At 43.7% G+C, this 14,120-nt stretch overlaps 1 protein-coding gene across 5 annotated transcripts in view; it reads right to left on the bottom strand.

Annotated features, from left to right (window-relative positions):
* The window catches only part of CCDC62 (coiled-coil domain containing 62), a 37,686-nt gene extending 24,227 nt beyond the window's left edge, over window positions 1-13,459 (bottom strand). For all 5 annotated transcript variants that reach the window (XM_061603385.1, XM_061603386.1, XM_061603383.1 and 2 more), the window contains exons 1-7: window positions 12,891-13,459; window positions 6,584-6,760; window positions 6,071-6,263; window positions 4,763-4,929; window positions 3,496-3,597; window positions 2,124-2,295; window positions 819-920 (exon numbers count right to left, since the gene is read on the bottom strand). In XM_061603385.1, the coding sequence (XP_061459369.1) occupies window positions 819-920; window positions 2,124-2,295; window positions 3,496-3,597; window positions 4,763-4,929; window positions 6,071-6,263; window positions 6,584-6,619 (772 nt within the window). In that variant the 5' untranslated portion in view covers window positions 6,620-6,760; window positions 12,891-13,459. The remainder of the gene's footprint in view (window positions 1-818; window positions 921-2,123; window positions 2,296-3,495; window positions 3,598-4,762; window positions 4,930-6,070; window positions 6,264-6,583; window positions 6,761-12,890) is intronic.
* Between the last annotated feature and the right edge of the window lie 661 nt (window positions 13,460-14,120).

The raw sequence follows: 14,120 nt of genomic DNA, 5'->3' as shown, positions 1-14,120 counted from the left end.
CTCCACATGTCTCTGAGGCTCAGTGCACCATCTGGGAAAGCCTCTGTCATTCTCCGGTCCTGCTGAGGTCAGCCTGGTTTCACAGAGAGTCCTCCCCAGGCACAGCAGGAGGGCAGGGGTTCTTCTAGATTCTGTGCTTCTGCTAGAGCAAAATATGTCCTCGCCAATGGTGAGCACCTCTGTGGATCATTGTGTAGTACATATGGACCATGATGCCATTACTTGTGCTCATGAAAGCTATTATATGTAGATTAGGGCTAGGAACCTCAGTTCTGGGGGCTGAATATGGCCCTCCAGACCTCTCTGTCTGGCCCTCAGAACTCTCTCCAGGCCATGCGCCTCTCACCAGGCCTCCTCGGTGCTTTTGATTGGCTGGAATGTACGTTTGAACTGTGATAATGCCTTTTGGTTTGTCTGGATGGCGAGATATGCATCTGGAAGAAACTTCTTACTTCTGGTTGTCTGGAATGTAGCCTATAGTACAAAGGTAAGGACCACACCCATTGCTCCTTTTTGTCTCTGGTTCCCCCCACAAACTGGCATGCAGCCTTTGGCAGGTTGACCACAAGGGAATGCATCCCTCAGGCTGAAAAGGTTCTCTACCCCCGACGTAGATCAGGCAACCCTCTAACTTTTGAACCCCCAGCATAGAAACAAAGTAACTAGTCCTGAATGCTGGGGTAGTTTTGATCAAAGATCTAAGCTGTTTCCCGACACTTTTAACAAAATTATAGTCTAAAGATCCAAACCTATTAGCTGCAATCAGAGATAGACCTCCTCAAAAGCCAAGGTCCAAACTTTAGTTCTTGTCTACTCACCACTAAGCATCAATTCAGTATTCAAACAACCATTTTCTTGTTTGAGGCGTATGATTTCCTCCCTCTGTTCGTTGCTTTCTTTTGTTTTCTCAGTGAGGTCTCCTATGTATATATATATATATATATATATATAAAAGAGTGCTACTGAAATGAACTCTTTCATATAGGCAGTTCACATCTTCTCATATTATCGTAAGTGTGATGCAATAAACCAAATGTCCAATTAGGCCATTCTTTGTTGCAATGCAATACACAAATCCACATTACTGAAACCAGTGGGAATAAGTCTTCATGGTTAAAATTACACACTGAAAATACTGTTTATTAGCAGCAATATATTGTATTACCATTAAAATTATGTAATAACTATAATTGGCTCATTCATGTCAGGGGCACTGAAGGACAGTAGGCTCCCATAATAATCTGCCTGCGCATTAAGATCTTCTGCTCTGGGTACCCCATCTTCAGAGGTGAGGAGGTGGTGACCAGGCCTAGCTTTATTAATCATGACATCTTAATCTGTTGTGTTAATATGAACTGAAATGTTAAATTAAAAATGCAGCAGTTTCTCAAGGGCTTCTGACAACAGCAACATTTGATACCGTATCTGTGGTGGCACCCCCCTCCTTGTTATGGAACACTCTCCTTGGGAACATTTATCAAGAACCACATTATCATCATTCAGGCACCAATTAAAAGCATTTTGATTGCCTGGACTTTGGGTGGCATTTGCGTTACATTTGGAAAATCTTTTTCCCAACCAATCTGCTTATCTTATTTTGCTTCTGTCTCCATCATTTTTGTTTTGTTTTATTGCAATGCGTCATTTTTAATACTATTATGCTATTTTGGTAAGCTGCCTGGGGGGGAGCAATATTGGTGAGGCGGGGTACAAATATTTTAAATAAAACAAATATATGTTAAACCACAGTCTGATTATGAAAAGTGGCATATAAGTTTTTGGGAGTTTTTTTTTCATTCTAACGCGTTCCTATAGTAAGAAATGGGGGGGGGAGAGAAAATATTAGATATTGCCCTTTCCCTTCCAAACAGGGGCAACAGTTTTTGTTCTTTAAATTCTAAGTTCTCACATGCTTCCTTCAATATCTGAAAAAGACACTTATATTTTGAGTTTTGGGTAAACTGAAAATTTACTGAAATTTAAAGGGAGATGAATAATCAACTGAAAATTCTCTAATTGATGGACAGCCTGATTTGATTGGCTGAGGAAATGCAAATATGAATACTCTCTTCCCCCATATTCAGATTTTAAATTATGGATATCAAATTCTAAGCATTGTTTACCTTTTAATTTGTTTGTTTCCAACATAAGTTCCTTCAGCCTGAGTTTAAAATCCTGCTTTTCCCTGTTGATGCTTGACTCTTCCATCTTTGCTGCACGTAGAGCATTTTCTAATTTTTTAAATTTACATGTAAATTCAGTAATGTGATTGGTTGCTTCAAGTATATCATTATCCTAACCAAAACAAACAAAAACAATTTTGTTCATAGCTTTGCCTTGCATTTGGCTATCTGTGCATCTTTCATTTTGCATGCTGACAGTAATTCATCTCATTTTTAACACTAGTTCAGAACTTGGCTGTGTTCATCTGACCGATGGAACACCATCACATTTTATTTATTTAATAGATTTGTATCCCTCTTTCTGACCAGAGTCCCCAAAAGTGTCTCATAATCTTCAAAAATATAACTGTTCTATCAAAACTCTTATGCTTTCAAAATAAAAGCTATGAAAGAAATAGATCTACAAGGAAAGCTATTAGGGGAGGAATAGAGAGAGAAGAGCTGAATAAGTTGAAAAACATATTCTAAAATACTGGACTCCAAAACAAAAAACAGGAATTAAAAATAAAACTACCAGTGGGGAGAACATTTACATCACAATTTGTTGCAAATTGGCCGAGAGACCATAGCACAGTGGTAGAGCAGCTGCTTTGCATGTCCAAGGTCCTAGATCTGATCCATCACCACCAGACAGGGCTAGGAGAGACTCCTGCCTGAAACTCAGGAGAGCTACTGCCAGTCAGTGTAGACAATACTGAGCTAGATGGACCAAAGGTCTGACTTCCTATAAGGCAGCTACCTATGTTCCTGTGTTCATATGCATGTCTATTCAGAAGTTAAGCCACACTGTATTCATGGGAGTTTATTCTCACGTAAGTGTGCATAGGAATGCACCCTTAAATTTATCTAAAGGAGATGTATGATGGCATTTTCAATTGTCTCCCGCCCTCTCCTAGTTTTAAGTGGCAGAATGACCCTGACGACGGCAGATCTGTGTGGAGAACCAAGTCTGTTGCCAAATCCCTACAAAGCAACTTAAAGCTTAGTATTGGGAATGGGAATTTCATGTCCAGCAGAGCATCCCCCCCTCCTCCAGGCTTATCTAACCCATTTTTCTCCAGATGGAGTTCCACAACTGAAAAAAAACAACCCTGACTGGGAGGGGAGACAGGTGAAATATGAGTTTATGTAGAGATGTGCAGGTGCTGGTGGTGGAAAGAGCTCAACTCCTCGCTTCTGACATCACACTTTAAATTCCAGTTTCATTTCCCCACTTTATAAGGAAATTAGCAGAAACTTGTTTGGGTCCTTCCATGGCCACATTTAAATGTGCCTAGAAATGGCGGCGCTCCCAATGGATAGATAAAATTACCTTTAACTTTAACATAGTAAGCAGCTCCTGTTCTCTGGCTTGGTGTTGTCCTACTCTATTGGACAGCTTCATCACTGAGCAACTGAGACCTTGATTCTTCTCCTAGGCAACAAAAAAGAAAGGAAAAAGTATTGACCCAGAGTCCAATCCCCATGCACAGTTTGTTCCTTCACTACCCTATTGCATCACAGGCATAAAGCCATCCTTGCAGGCCGCAACTTTGCTCAGGCCATTTATGGATGACTGGAGAAGACATGACAGCTCCTCACCTGTGTTTGCAAGGAAGTGATGAACCAGCCGCTTTGGTGCAAACTCAACACTCTATCATGAGAGCAGCATTCCAGCTTGTAACACGCCCAAATTGGCCAATGTGAACTAGCTGAGTTCTCCCCCTCTCTCCCCATTCCTCCTATCAATATGCTATAACTGACATCTGTTTGATCTATTTCACACAGGAACCTTCAAATCAAATCTTTGTTATTACGGTCAATGACCAGCATAATGAACAGGAACCTTATTAACACACCAAAGTAGGAGTGAAGTGGGAGATCCACGACAGGATCTCCCATTTAGTTAAAAGCAGCTGCAAGCCTCCTGGATTTGGATCAGGGCCATGGCACTGGGAGAAAAAAGATTTAGCTCCCCTCCTGATGGAAACCCACCCCTCTCCCTGAAGCTATTAGCCATGAAGGGTGAGAAACAAGAAACATACAATACAAGAGATTTCGTTAGGGAAGAACTCTCTTTCCTATGACCCAATCCTATCACACATACGCAACAGACACACACATATCCCTGGCAGCTGCCTTTCACTAAAGAAAGACAGTGAAATATCTCAGTCATGGATTCTCCATGTCAGGGCTAGTCAGGACCAGCAGTGGGAACTGCTGGGCACCTACAAAGGCCCAAGATCCAGTAGGGAGTGGACTGCCAATTGCAAGACCCTCCTGCTCCTTCTGTTGCTGATCTGCCCTCTCCAAACCAACAACCAGCACACAAAGGAGTGGTAACTTCTGCACAACTTATCCTTTCCCAGTGGGAGGTGGTGCAGATTAAGCCCAGAGAGAAAGGGCAAGCAACTGCTTTGTGGTAGCAATGGCGAGTAGGAGGAGGAAGTCACACTTAGAGCATCTTGTTCAAGCACCCCCTCCCACAAAACAACGCTGGAATTGGCACTAGGTCTAGTTTGGCCCTTAGCTAGTTTCACTCAGAGATATATTCAAACCCATCCAAGGCATTCTGAATCTAGCCTTGAACTGACGCTTACCTCAAGGGCCTGGCAGTGGAGTGATGTGTCAGATGCTTTCCGAGAGAGTTCTTGAAGCTTCTGCTGAGTAGTCTCAAGTGTCATCTTGCGGTTGTTCTGCTGAGATTCAAGGCGCTTTAACCTTCTGGTCAGCGTGGTAATCATCTCATTTCTCTTGTGCAGCTCATCTGAGGGGGAAAAGGTCAGGTATTATTTCTGGGAAAACAACAACTGAAAGCAGTGATGCACACACAAAAAAAATATTTCTCGTACTAAGCTGAGGTTTTAAGTGTAAACACACACACACGCACACGCACAGAAATCTTAATTCCAGAAAGGAGTGCATAGCTAGGAGCCATCCTAAAGCAGCAATCTGGATTGATTTACCTGCCATGTTCCTTCCTCTTAAACTCCACGATTTGGGAGTTTTGACAGAGTTCTCAGTACATCTTTCATGTTTTATTTGAAGGTTTTACTTTCAGATGCTAAGCATATAAAAATGACTCTAATACAAAACGATATAGCTCTTTCTTGAAAAGCATAACATAATCTGGTTTATGAGATATTGGTTCTTTGAGAAAACTCTATGGGCATCTTGCTATTGTTACAGGATCACTTGCAAAAGGTTCTACGCATTTCCTGCCATCCACAACATTCTAGCATTTCCATGGTGCTTCAGTTCAGATAAAATCTCCATTCTGTTGTCAGCCAGCACCTGTGGGACCAGGCAAACAGATCCTCTAAGTCTGTTTCCTGATGGCTTGCAGCATTTCTGAAGTTCCAACACACAGCTTAGGATATATGTAAGAACAGATGCACTTGTGCTTTAATTAGGCTTATTATCTTTTCATTTAATTTAATCTCTTCTGTCTTTAACCAATTATTGTAGAGCACAAATCATAATGTAACAGCTAAGAGACTAAACTTCTTAAGCTGCTTTAAATAGAGCCAGGCCATTAATCCACCTTGTCTATTGCTTTCCTACTCAGGAATGGCAGTGGCTATGCAGAGACTTAGCTACAGATGGGCCTTTGCCATCATCTGGTCCATACCTGGTCCTTTTAACTGGAGATGGCAAGGACTGAACCTGGGACCTTCTGCATGTAAAACAAGTGCTATGCCACTGAACTATGTCCCCTCCCCTGAAGGGGAACTGGGGACAGCAGATCTGGATCAGGAAATCACAGTTCCAGTCTCACCGATGCCACGAACTCACCAAGCGGTCTTAGGCAAGTCAATGTCAGGCTCAGTTCCCCCATCTGCAATATGGGTATACTACAACTACTACAATGGCTTGATTCCTCAGACTGTGGCTTGTATGGCTCTCACCCTCCAACTTGCTGCACCGTTCTGCCAGTGTCAGTATTTTTTGACGATCATCCTCCCATGCCAGCAGCTGCCTCTGATGCACTGCGACCATATCATTGAGCTCTTTATCACGATCTTTCAGCTCTGCAATTAACAGCAGGAGTTCTTTCCTCTGCTTCTGAATGGTGTTGTTTTCCAGTTCCGAGGCTGTATTCTGCAAATGAGAGAGAGCCATCCCACATCACATCACAAATTAGGAAGATGTTACAGAAGTATGTGTTTCAAAATACAAAGCACTTCTTAAGAGCGCTGTGCCTTGTTTGTATCAAATGAAAAGCTTGCAACTGTTTCGTTCAAAGCCCAGAGACTATCGTCTGAAACCAGAAGCCTTCCAGAAGTGTCCTAAATTCTAATCTAGAACTAATCTTGAAAGCAAAAAGGAGTATATACATGTAGGTCCATCACCCTTTGGTGCTTAATAAAATATAAATTACATTTTCAACATTGCGTTCAGGTTCCACTTGGTTTTGTTACCTGGGGAGGAGTGGAATGAGGCAAAGATGAATCCATAAGGGCTCTGGGATCAGGATTCTACCACGTTAAAATGGTGTGGTGGAAAATCGCATGGACAATTTTTAAATTCAGTTCAAAGGTCCGAGAGAAGTGAAGAATCCTATTCTTTGTGCTGCAGCTTAGTAATCCAGCTGTTAACTGTCACAACAGAGATGTGGGGGAGGGGAATACATTGGAAAATATTATTTATTTATTATTTGATTTATATCCCGCCCTTCCTCCCGGCAGGAGCCCTGCGGCAAAGTTTATTGCTTATAGCTAGAGGCCACCTCAATCCATATGGAAAATTTTAATTACTTGGCGGCAAAGAGACACATTCCCACTTCCCAGCATATCCTTGGGAAGTGTGTGTGTGTGTGGTGAGACATCTATTTACGAACCACTGGGGTGGGCATGAGGGGGAACAATGATGACGTAACATGGGAGCTCTTTCAGGTATATGCCAGGAGGAGGACTGGGGACAAAGAAGACACATTGTATTGTATCCAATTAAATTTTACTCAGAATTGACCTGCTGAAATTAACAGACCTAAGATAGTGATGTTTATTCATTTCAATGGGTTTACTCTGAGTAGAACTAGCATTAGATACAATAGTATTAGTGCTGCTAACTGCAAGAGCCAGTGTGGTGTAGTGGTTAAGGTGTTGGACTATGACCTGGGAGACCGGAGTTCGAATCCCCACACAGCCATGAAGCTTACTGGGCGATCTTAGGCCAGTCATTGCCTCTCAGCCTCAGAGGAAGGCAATGGTAAACCCCCTCTGAGTACTGCTTACCATGAAAACCCTGTTCATAGGGTCGCCATAAGTTGGGATAGACTTGAGGGCAGTACAAATAGAAAAAAATAGTGCTGCTAACAGGGGTGTACATATATGCTAAACATGCACATTTGGGTATATGGGGGGGGGAACCTCACTTTGACAATCTGGTGCCCCTTCAGATATTTTGGACTACAAATCTCATCAGCCCCAGCTAGCACAGCTGAATGATGAATGGGCTGATGGGGAGTTCTAGTCCAAAACATATGGCGGGCATCAGATTGGCAATAGCTGACTGTGATTTTTTTTGAGGGGGAAGGAACATCTCCCTATATTTATATTTATTTATTTACATAATTTATGTTCCGCATATTAAAAATAGATTTATGTTGCCAGGACAGCTAACCAGAGCACCAAGAAACAAAAAATACCAAAAAGAAAAGGGGGAAAAGTACAATTTAAAATGATACAGTAAATCAATGCAAACAAAAACTATAGCAACGGCTCATTTGAATGGATGGCAAAATCAAACTGCACTAATTAATTAAAGAATGCTTACATTAGCAGTCCTTAAAAGGCGCCTAGATGATATAGTAATGAGGTCTCCAGGCAGACCTCGTTCCAGTATATATGTATTTTATTGCTGATGTTTTGATTGGGAAATTGCTTCAAGATAATTTATGGGAAGCTATTCCTAAGTGGAAAGAAGTAACTAAAAAAATATAGTGCGAGTGTAGATGAATGAGTATACATACATATCAGTTTTTTAAAATGTGAATTGAACACCACTCTGGTATCCATTGGATGAAAGGCAGTTGAGAAATACTTTATTTAAAATCACACACACAGGTGTGATCTGAGCGTGTATATATAAATTCACTAATAGGCAAAAAAACCTTGTGGTTTAAGAACATACCTATAGCCCACAGCTATTCTATCAAACTTTAAAAAGCAGGGAAATTGGGCAGCTATAGTGAATGCACCAGGGGAGCAGGAGACCTGAACTCCTCTCTGAGATATTGGACTGCCCTACAAATTGGTCAAAATGCAAACACCATTTGGGTTGGTCTTTCACAGTCCAATCCACTTCCTGTGTAGCTTGGAAGAATTTGGTAAAATGTGCCTCTGAGCATATGGTGAGTGGTGGCAACACTTGCCATCTCCAAAGATAGAGAATTGTATTTTTGTATGTTTGTTGGTGTTCTTCTTACTTTGCTTCTTTCCTGTGTTATTAATGTTTCTACAGAGAATCTACACTAGAAAATTTTATTTCCCTCATTATTCATCCCAGAAATCTGTGTCAAATTTATTTTTATTAATTTCAAAGCCTTCTTATTGGTCAGTGTCATATGATGGTGAAGACAGCCTTTTGTGTTTCAAATTGGAGGTTATGTCCTATTTCTATTTTGGGTGCATTAACAGTGGAATTTGGATATGCAGTTTGATGAAAAATCAGACTGATTCCAATATGCTGCTACTTCAGCAATGACTCTAGCTGTTGGAAAAAAGAGGATGCATATTTTCAGCCTGCTATGTTTAAACCACTTCATTTAAGGCAAGGTGGGCACAGTCAATTAAAAACATAGAGCACACCTAGCATTTGGCTAGAATATATTTCACCTCCCACTGTTTTATCTTGCGCAAATTGAGACACTCCTGAAGTCCACTGGAGACTATTCTGCAGAAGTCAGTGCCATTATTCCACAATTATGTTTGGAGTTCTTTTAGTATAAATTTTGCAAAGAGTTGCTATACACATATTCACAGAAATAGAAACAAAAGAAAATGATTTCCTATAGGAAACTTCACTAAAATTGCAAAGGAAATCAGACATATTCAAAGTGACCATCTGAACTATATCAACTGTCTTAATAATGTTGCTTCCTCCCTGCTAAAACAAGATCAGCACAGCACATGTCTTCTTTCTATTATTTGGGCTGATTGCAGGTGTTGCCACCACTCACCATATGCTCAGAGGCACATTTTACCAAATTCTTCCAAGCTACACAGGAATTGGATTGGACTGTGAAAGACCAACCCAAATGGTGTTTGCATTTTGACCAATTTGTAGGGCAGTCCAATATCTCAGAGAGGAGTTCAGGTCTCCTGCTCCCCTGGTGCATTCACTATAGCTGCCCAATTTCCCTGCTTTTTAAAGTTTGATAGAATAGCTGTGGGCTATAGGTATGTTCTTAAACCACAAGGTTTTTTGCCTATTAGTGAATTTCCCTGCTTTTTAATTCGGGAGGTAAGAAATGGGATCCCGTCCAAGTTTGCTGAGAATGGATGGATCATTTGCATGCTTATTGAGTTCAATGGGATTTACTCCCCTGCAATCATGCTTAGGATAGGTGAAACTGACCACAGAGGATGGGGGGAGGAGGAGGAGGAGGGAGGGGAGGAAATGCAGAAGGGAGGACTGGGATGGGAGCAGGCAGGATGGGGAGGGGAGGAGAAGGACATGTTTGATCATTTGCATGTTTATTAAATTCAGTGCGATTTACTCCTGTGCAATCATGCTTAGGATAGGTAAAACTGACGGGGGGGGGGGGAGGGAGGCAGGGCTTGAGTAGGCAGGGGAGGAGGAAGGGAAAGGAGAGGAGAGGGGAAAAGCAAGTCTGATCATTTGCATGCTTATTTTCAATGGGATTTACTCCTATGCAATCTTGGTTAGGATAGGAAACACTGACCATGGGGGAGGAGGAGGGGAGTGGGAAGAAGCGTATTGGAGGGGGGCGAAGGAAGGTGGAGGGGAGGGCAGGTTTGATCGTTTGCATGCTAATAGAGTTCAATGGTATTTACTTCCGTGCAATCATGTTTACGATAGGTAAAACTGACCATGGGGAGGAGGAAGGGGAGGAGGGGGAGGAGGAAGGGGGGGAGGAGGGGGAGGAGGAAGGGGGGGAGGAGGGGGAGGAGGAAGGAGAAAGAGGGGATTGGAAGGGGATGGGGAGTGAGGGGCAAAGGAAGGGGCTGGGAAGGGTCAAGAGGAGGGGATAGGAGGAAGGAGAAGGGAGGGTGGGTTTGATCATTTGCATATTTTTTGAGTTCAGTGGGATCTATTTCTATGCAATCATGTTTGGAAATGAAAATGGACTGCCTTCAAGTCAATCCCCACCTATTGCGACCCTTTAAATAGGGTTTTCATGGTAAACGGTATTCAGAGGTGATTTCACCATTGTCTTCCTCTGAGGCTAAGAGGCAGTGACTGGCACAAGGTCACCCAGTCAGCTTCATGGCTGTGTGGGGATTCGAACCCTGGTCTCCCAGGTCGTAGTCCAACACTGACCCAGGGAAGGGGCAGGGAGTGGAGGAGATTGGGTGGGTGGGCACTGGGCAGAAGGGAAGCCCCTTTCCTTTCCAAAAGGAAAACATTGTAAACAGAATCATTCTTTTTCAGCCTTTCCCCCACCTTTTTATTCTACAGCAGACACATGTAGCCTCCCACCCAAATTTAAACCAAAGCGGTCCCTGGCCACATCCACACCAGGCCTTTATTTCACTTTGGACAGTCATGGCTTATCTCAAAGAATCCTGGGAAGTGTAGTTAGTGAAGGGTGCTCAGAGTTGCTAGGAGACGCCCTGTTCCCCTCACAGACCTTCAATCAGAGTGGCTGACTGTTAAACCATTCTCTCAGGGGAATAGGAGTCTCTTACACCCTTCACAAACTACACTTCCCACGATTCTTTGAGGGAAGCCATGACTGTCTCACATGAAATCAAAGTCTGGTGTGGGTGTGGCCCCCTGATTAGCCAAGCCCAGCAGCTGTGAGGCTTTCAGAACTCTGACAGTTGGTTCTTACTGAGCATGCTCCGTGCTATCATTGGGTCCCAGCCAAAAATTATTAAATTAATTAAAAATCAGCCAGGCATTTTTTCAACATTTAATCTGCAGCAGATGAAGGTCAGAGTATGGGGTAACGTCAGTATTAGGATTACAGGTGCTCTGTGAACATGACTGATTTTTAATGAATTTCAACAGATTATAACTCTCAGAGAAAAAAGTCCAAAAGGGCTCTGAGGTTTTTCTCTCTCTTTTTACACTTTGAACTGTCTATTATCTCTGACTGTTTTGTGTATCGCCATGAAAATTGACAGGGTTGTTAAGCAAGCGTTTCTGAGTTCAGGACTATAAGTTTTGTAAGGTTTTGTTTTGAAATGAGCTTACAGGAAGCCTCAGAATGGCATGGGGGTATTTTCAATTTAACATTGCGGAATGTGAAAAATCCCTGCTGGCTATAGTATACAGCCACTCTCATGGCTGTATAACACTCTCGTGGCTGTATAATACACACAGAGACACAATATGCATGTTTCCATCTGTATTGTAACTGTTTTTAAGACGTTAAGGATTTAAAAAAATATTGACTTAAATTTTTTTTTAGCGTTTGATCACTTGTTTGCTGCCCTGGGCTCCCTTTAGTTGGGAGGGATATAAATTTAATACTAAATATAAAAAAGTAATATGCCTGCATGCATATAATACCTATATTTACACATATGACAATGACAATGGACTACCTTCAAGTCGATCCCAACTTATGGAGACCCTGTGAATAGGGTTTTCATGGTAAGCAGTATTCAGAGCTGGTTTACCATTTGCCTTCCTCTGAGGCTGGGAGGCAGTGACTTGCCCAAGGTCACCTAGTGAGCTTCATGACTAGGTGGGGATTCGAACCCTTGTCACTCATGTTGTAGTCCAACACTCTTAACCACTACGCCACACTTTTTACACACACACACATATATACATAGCATGCATCACCCTGTGAGAGTCATTACTAAGGGAGCATGATAATAAAGTGTGCTGTAGTGGTTATCATTGGACTATGATATGGGAGGCCAGGGTTCAAGTCTCTACTTGGCCATGAAGTTCCCTGGGTGACCTTGGGCCACTACTTGTCAGCCTAACCTACCTCACAGGGTTGTTGTGAGGTACAGGAGAAGAAGAACCATGTTAGTATGCCACCTTGAGCTCCTTGGGGAAAAGTGGAATATAAATGTAATAATTTCCAAAATGAATCAATTTATACCCAGACATAGGTGAGATGAAGACGGCAAGCCCTGGCGACCGAATACACTGGATTGTATTCAATGCTAACCCTGCTCAGAGTAGACCCGCTGAATTAATTTCATGCCTCTTAATTAGTTTTTAGGCTCACTCCATTTCAGTGGAGTAAAGTTGAAGACAGTGCATTATCGCTCAGGGAAGAGCCCAGCCACGGAGCTGCCCAGGAGGGAGTCAGTCAGGGGAGTCCCCCTCGCGCACACCCCGCCAGAAAGTGGGGGGCGAAGCAAAAAGGGGGCAGGTGGGGGAGTCCTTATCGCGCCATCAGGCGGGGGGAGGGGTCAGCAGGCCGGGGTGGGGGGGCAGACCCCCCCATCTGCGCGCGCAACAGCCTCCTCGCCTCCGCCCCCGCCCCAACTTGGGAAACTGGGAGCGAGCGAGGGCAGGTGGGTCTCCCCCCCGTCAGGGCAGGCAAATGGCGTCGGGGGGGGGATCGCTTACCCGTTGCTGGCGCACGTGCGCGTCAAAACGGCGAGTCGTTCGGCCGCGGCGCCGGCCCTCGTGAAGAGACGAGGAGGCGGCGGCGGCGGCAGTAGCAGCGGCCCCTTAGCTTGGCCTGTGCCCTCGGAACTCCAGTTGTCCCTGTCCCGCCGAAGTTGGACCCCGCCTCCTCCTCCGGCTGCGCCCGCTGCTGTTCCCAACGGCTGCCCCCATTAGTCGTCTCCACACAGTCACCCATTCATCATTCCAGTTTTGACTCCATTTTCATTAATGCGAAGCGGCGGCGCCCCACAGACTAGATAGAATCTCCTCTTCTGCCCCGGACACGGTTTCGTGCCCTCCTCTACGTGCCTCCTCAGAAGTAAGCCCCACTGAGTTCAGTGGGGCTTGCTCCCAGCCTTCGGCTGCAATCCTAATGCACGCTTCCCTGGGACTGAGGCTAATTGATCTCAGTGGGGCGTACTGCCCAGCAGGGGTGTAGTCGTCCAGGGTCTTACCGAGTCTTAGACCCTTTATTTTTTTGCGAGCAGGGTCCCTATGTCTCCAGCGTCCTATCAGCCAATCAGCATGAAAGAGGTGTGTTAGCCACTGAGCAGAGTCTTCGAACATGCTTCCTTGTCCTTTTACTGATTGGAGCCAGAGTGAAAGGGAGTCAGCCACTGAGAAGTCTCTTCTCAGTAGCTAACACTCACCCCTTTGATCCTTATTGGCTGCAAGGGATGTCTATTGTGGGAGAAGGCATTAGCAAAGATCTCAGCTGCAAAAAAGGGTGAGAGGCTGTGGCTAACATGAAGGGACCCTGAACTTCGGAAGTTGCCACTACACTACTGCTGCAGAGTAGGGAAGCCTAGGATTATACTGCCCTGCACACAATCACGGGAGGCATGACCAGCATTCACCCATTTTAAACATTTGTTTTGCTGCTGTTTGTTCTCCTGGACTAGAATTTCCTCTTCCTCCACCGATGCATTTTTGTTACATAACACACACATATAAGATCACACCGGGCTGCACTCTGGTTTATTTAATTTGTGACCACCACATAACTCGTTTTTTCCAAATGTGCTGTAGCTGAACGGACGGAATAAAATTTTACTCCACCAGCTGAGCCCTTACATTTTAAAACATGCACTAGCCCCAGACTGATTCAGCTCATTTTTTTACTCCGCATTAATCCAGAATGACTGCCACAGGTCAGGATCTATACTTTGCTCATAAGCACATACAAAT

This window comes from Rhineura floridana, chromosome 19 (genome assembly GCF_030035675.1).
Source record: "Rhineura floridana isolate rRhiFlo1 chromosome 19, rRhiFlo1.hap2, whole genome shotgun sequence".
Lineage (NCBI taxonomy): Eukaryota > Metazoa > Chordata > Lepidosauria > Squamata > Rhineuridae > Rhineura > Rhineura floridana.
This window is presented reverse-complemented; position numbering and strand designations above follow the sequence as displayed.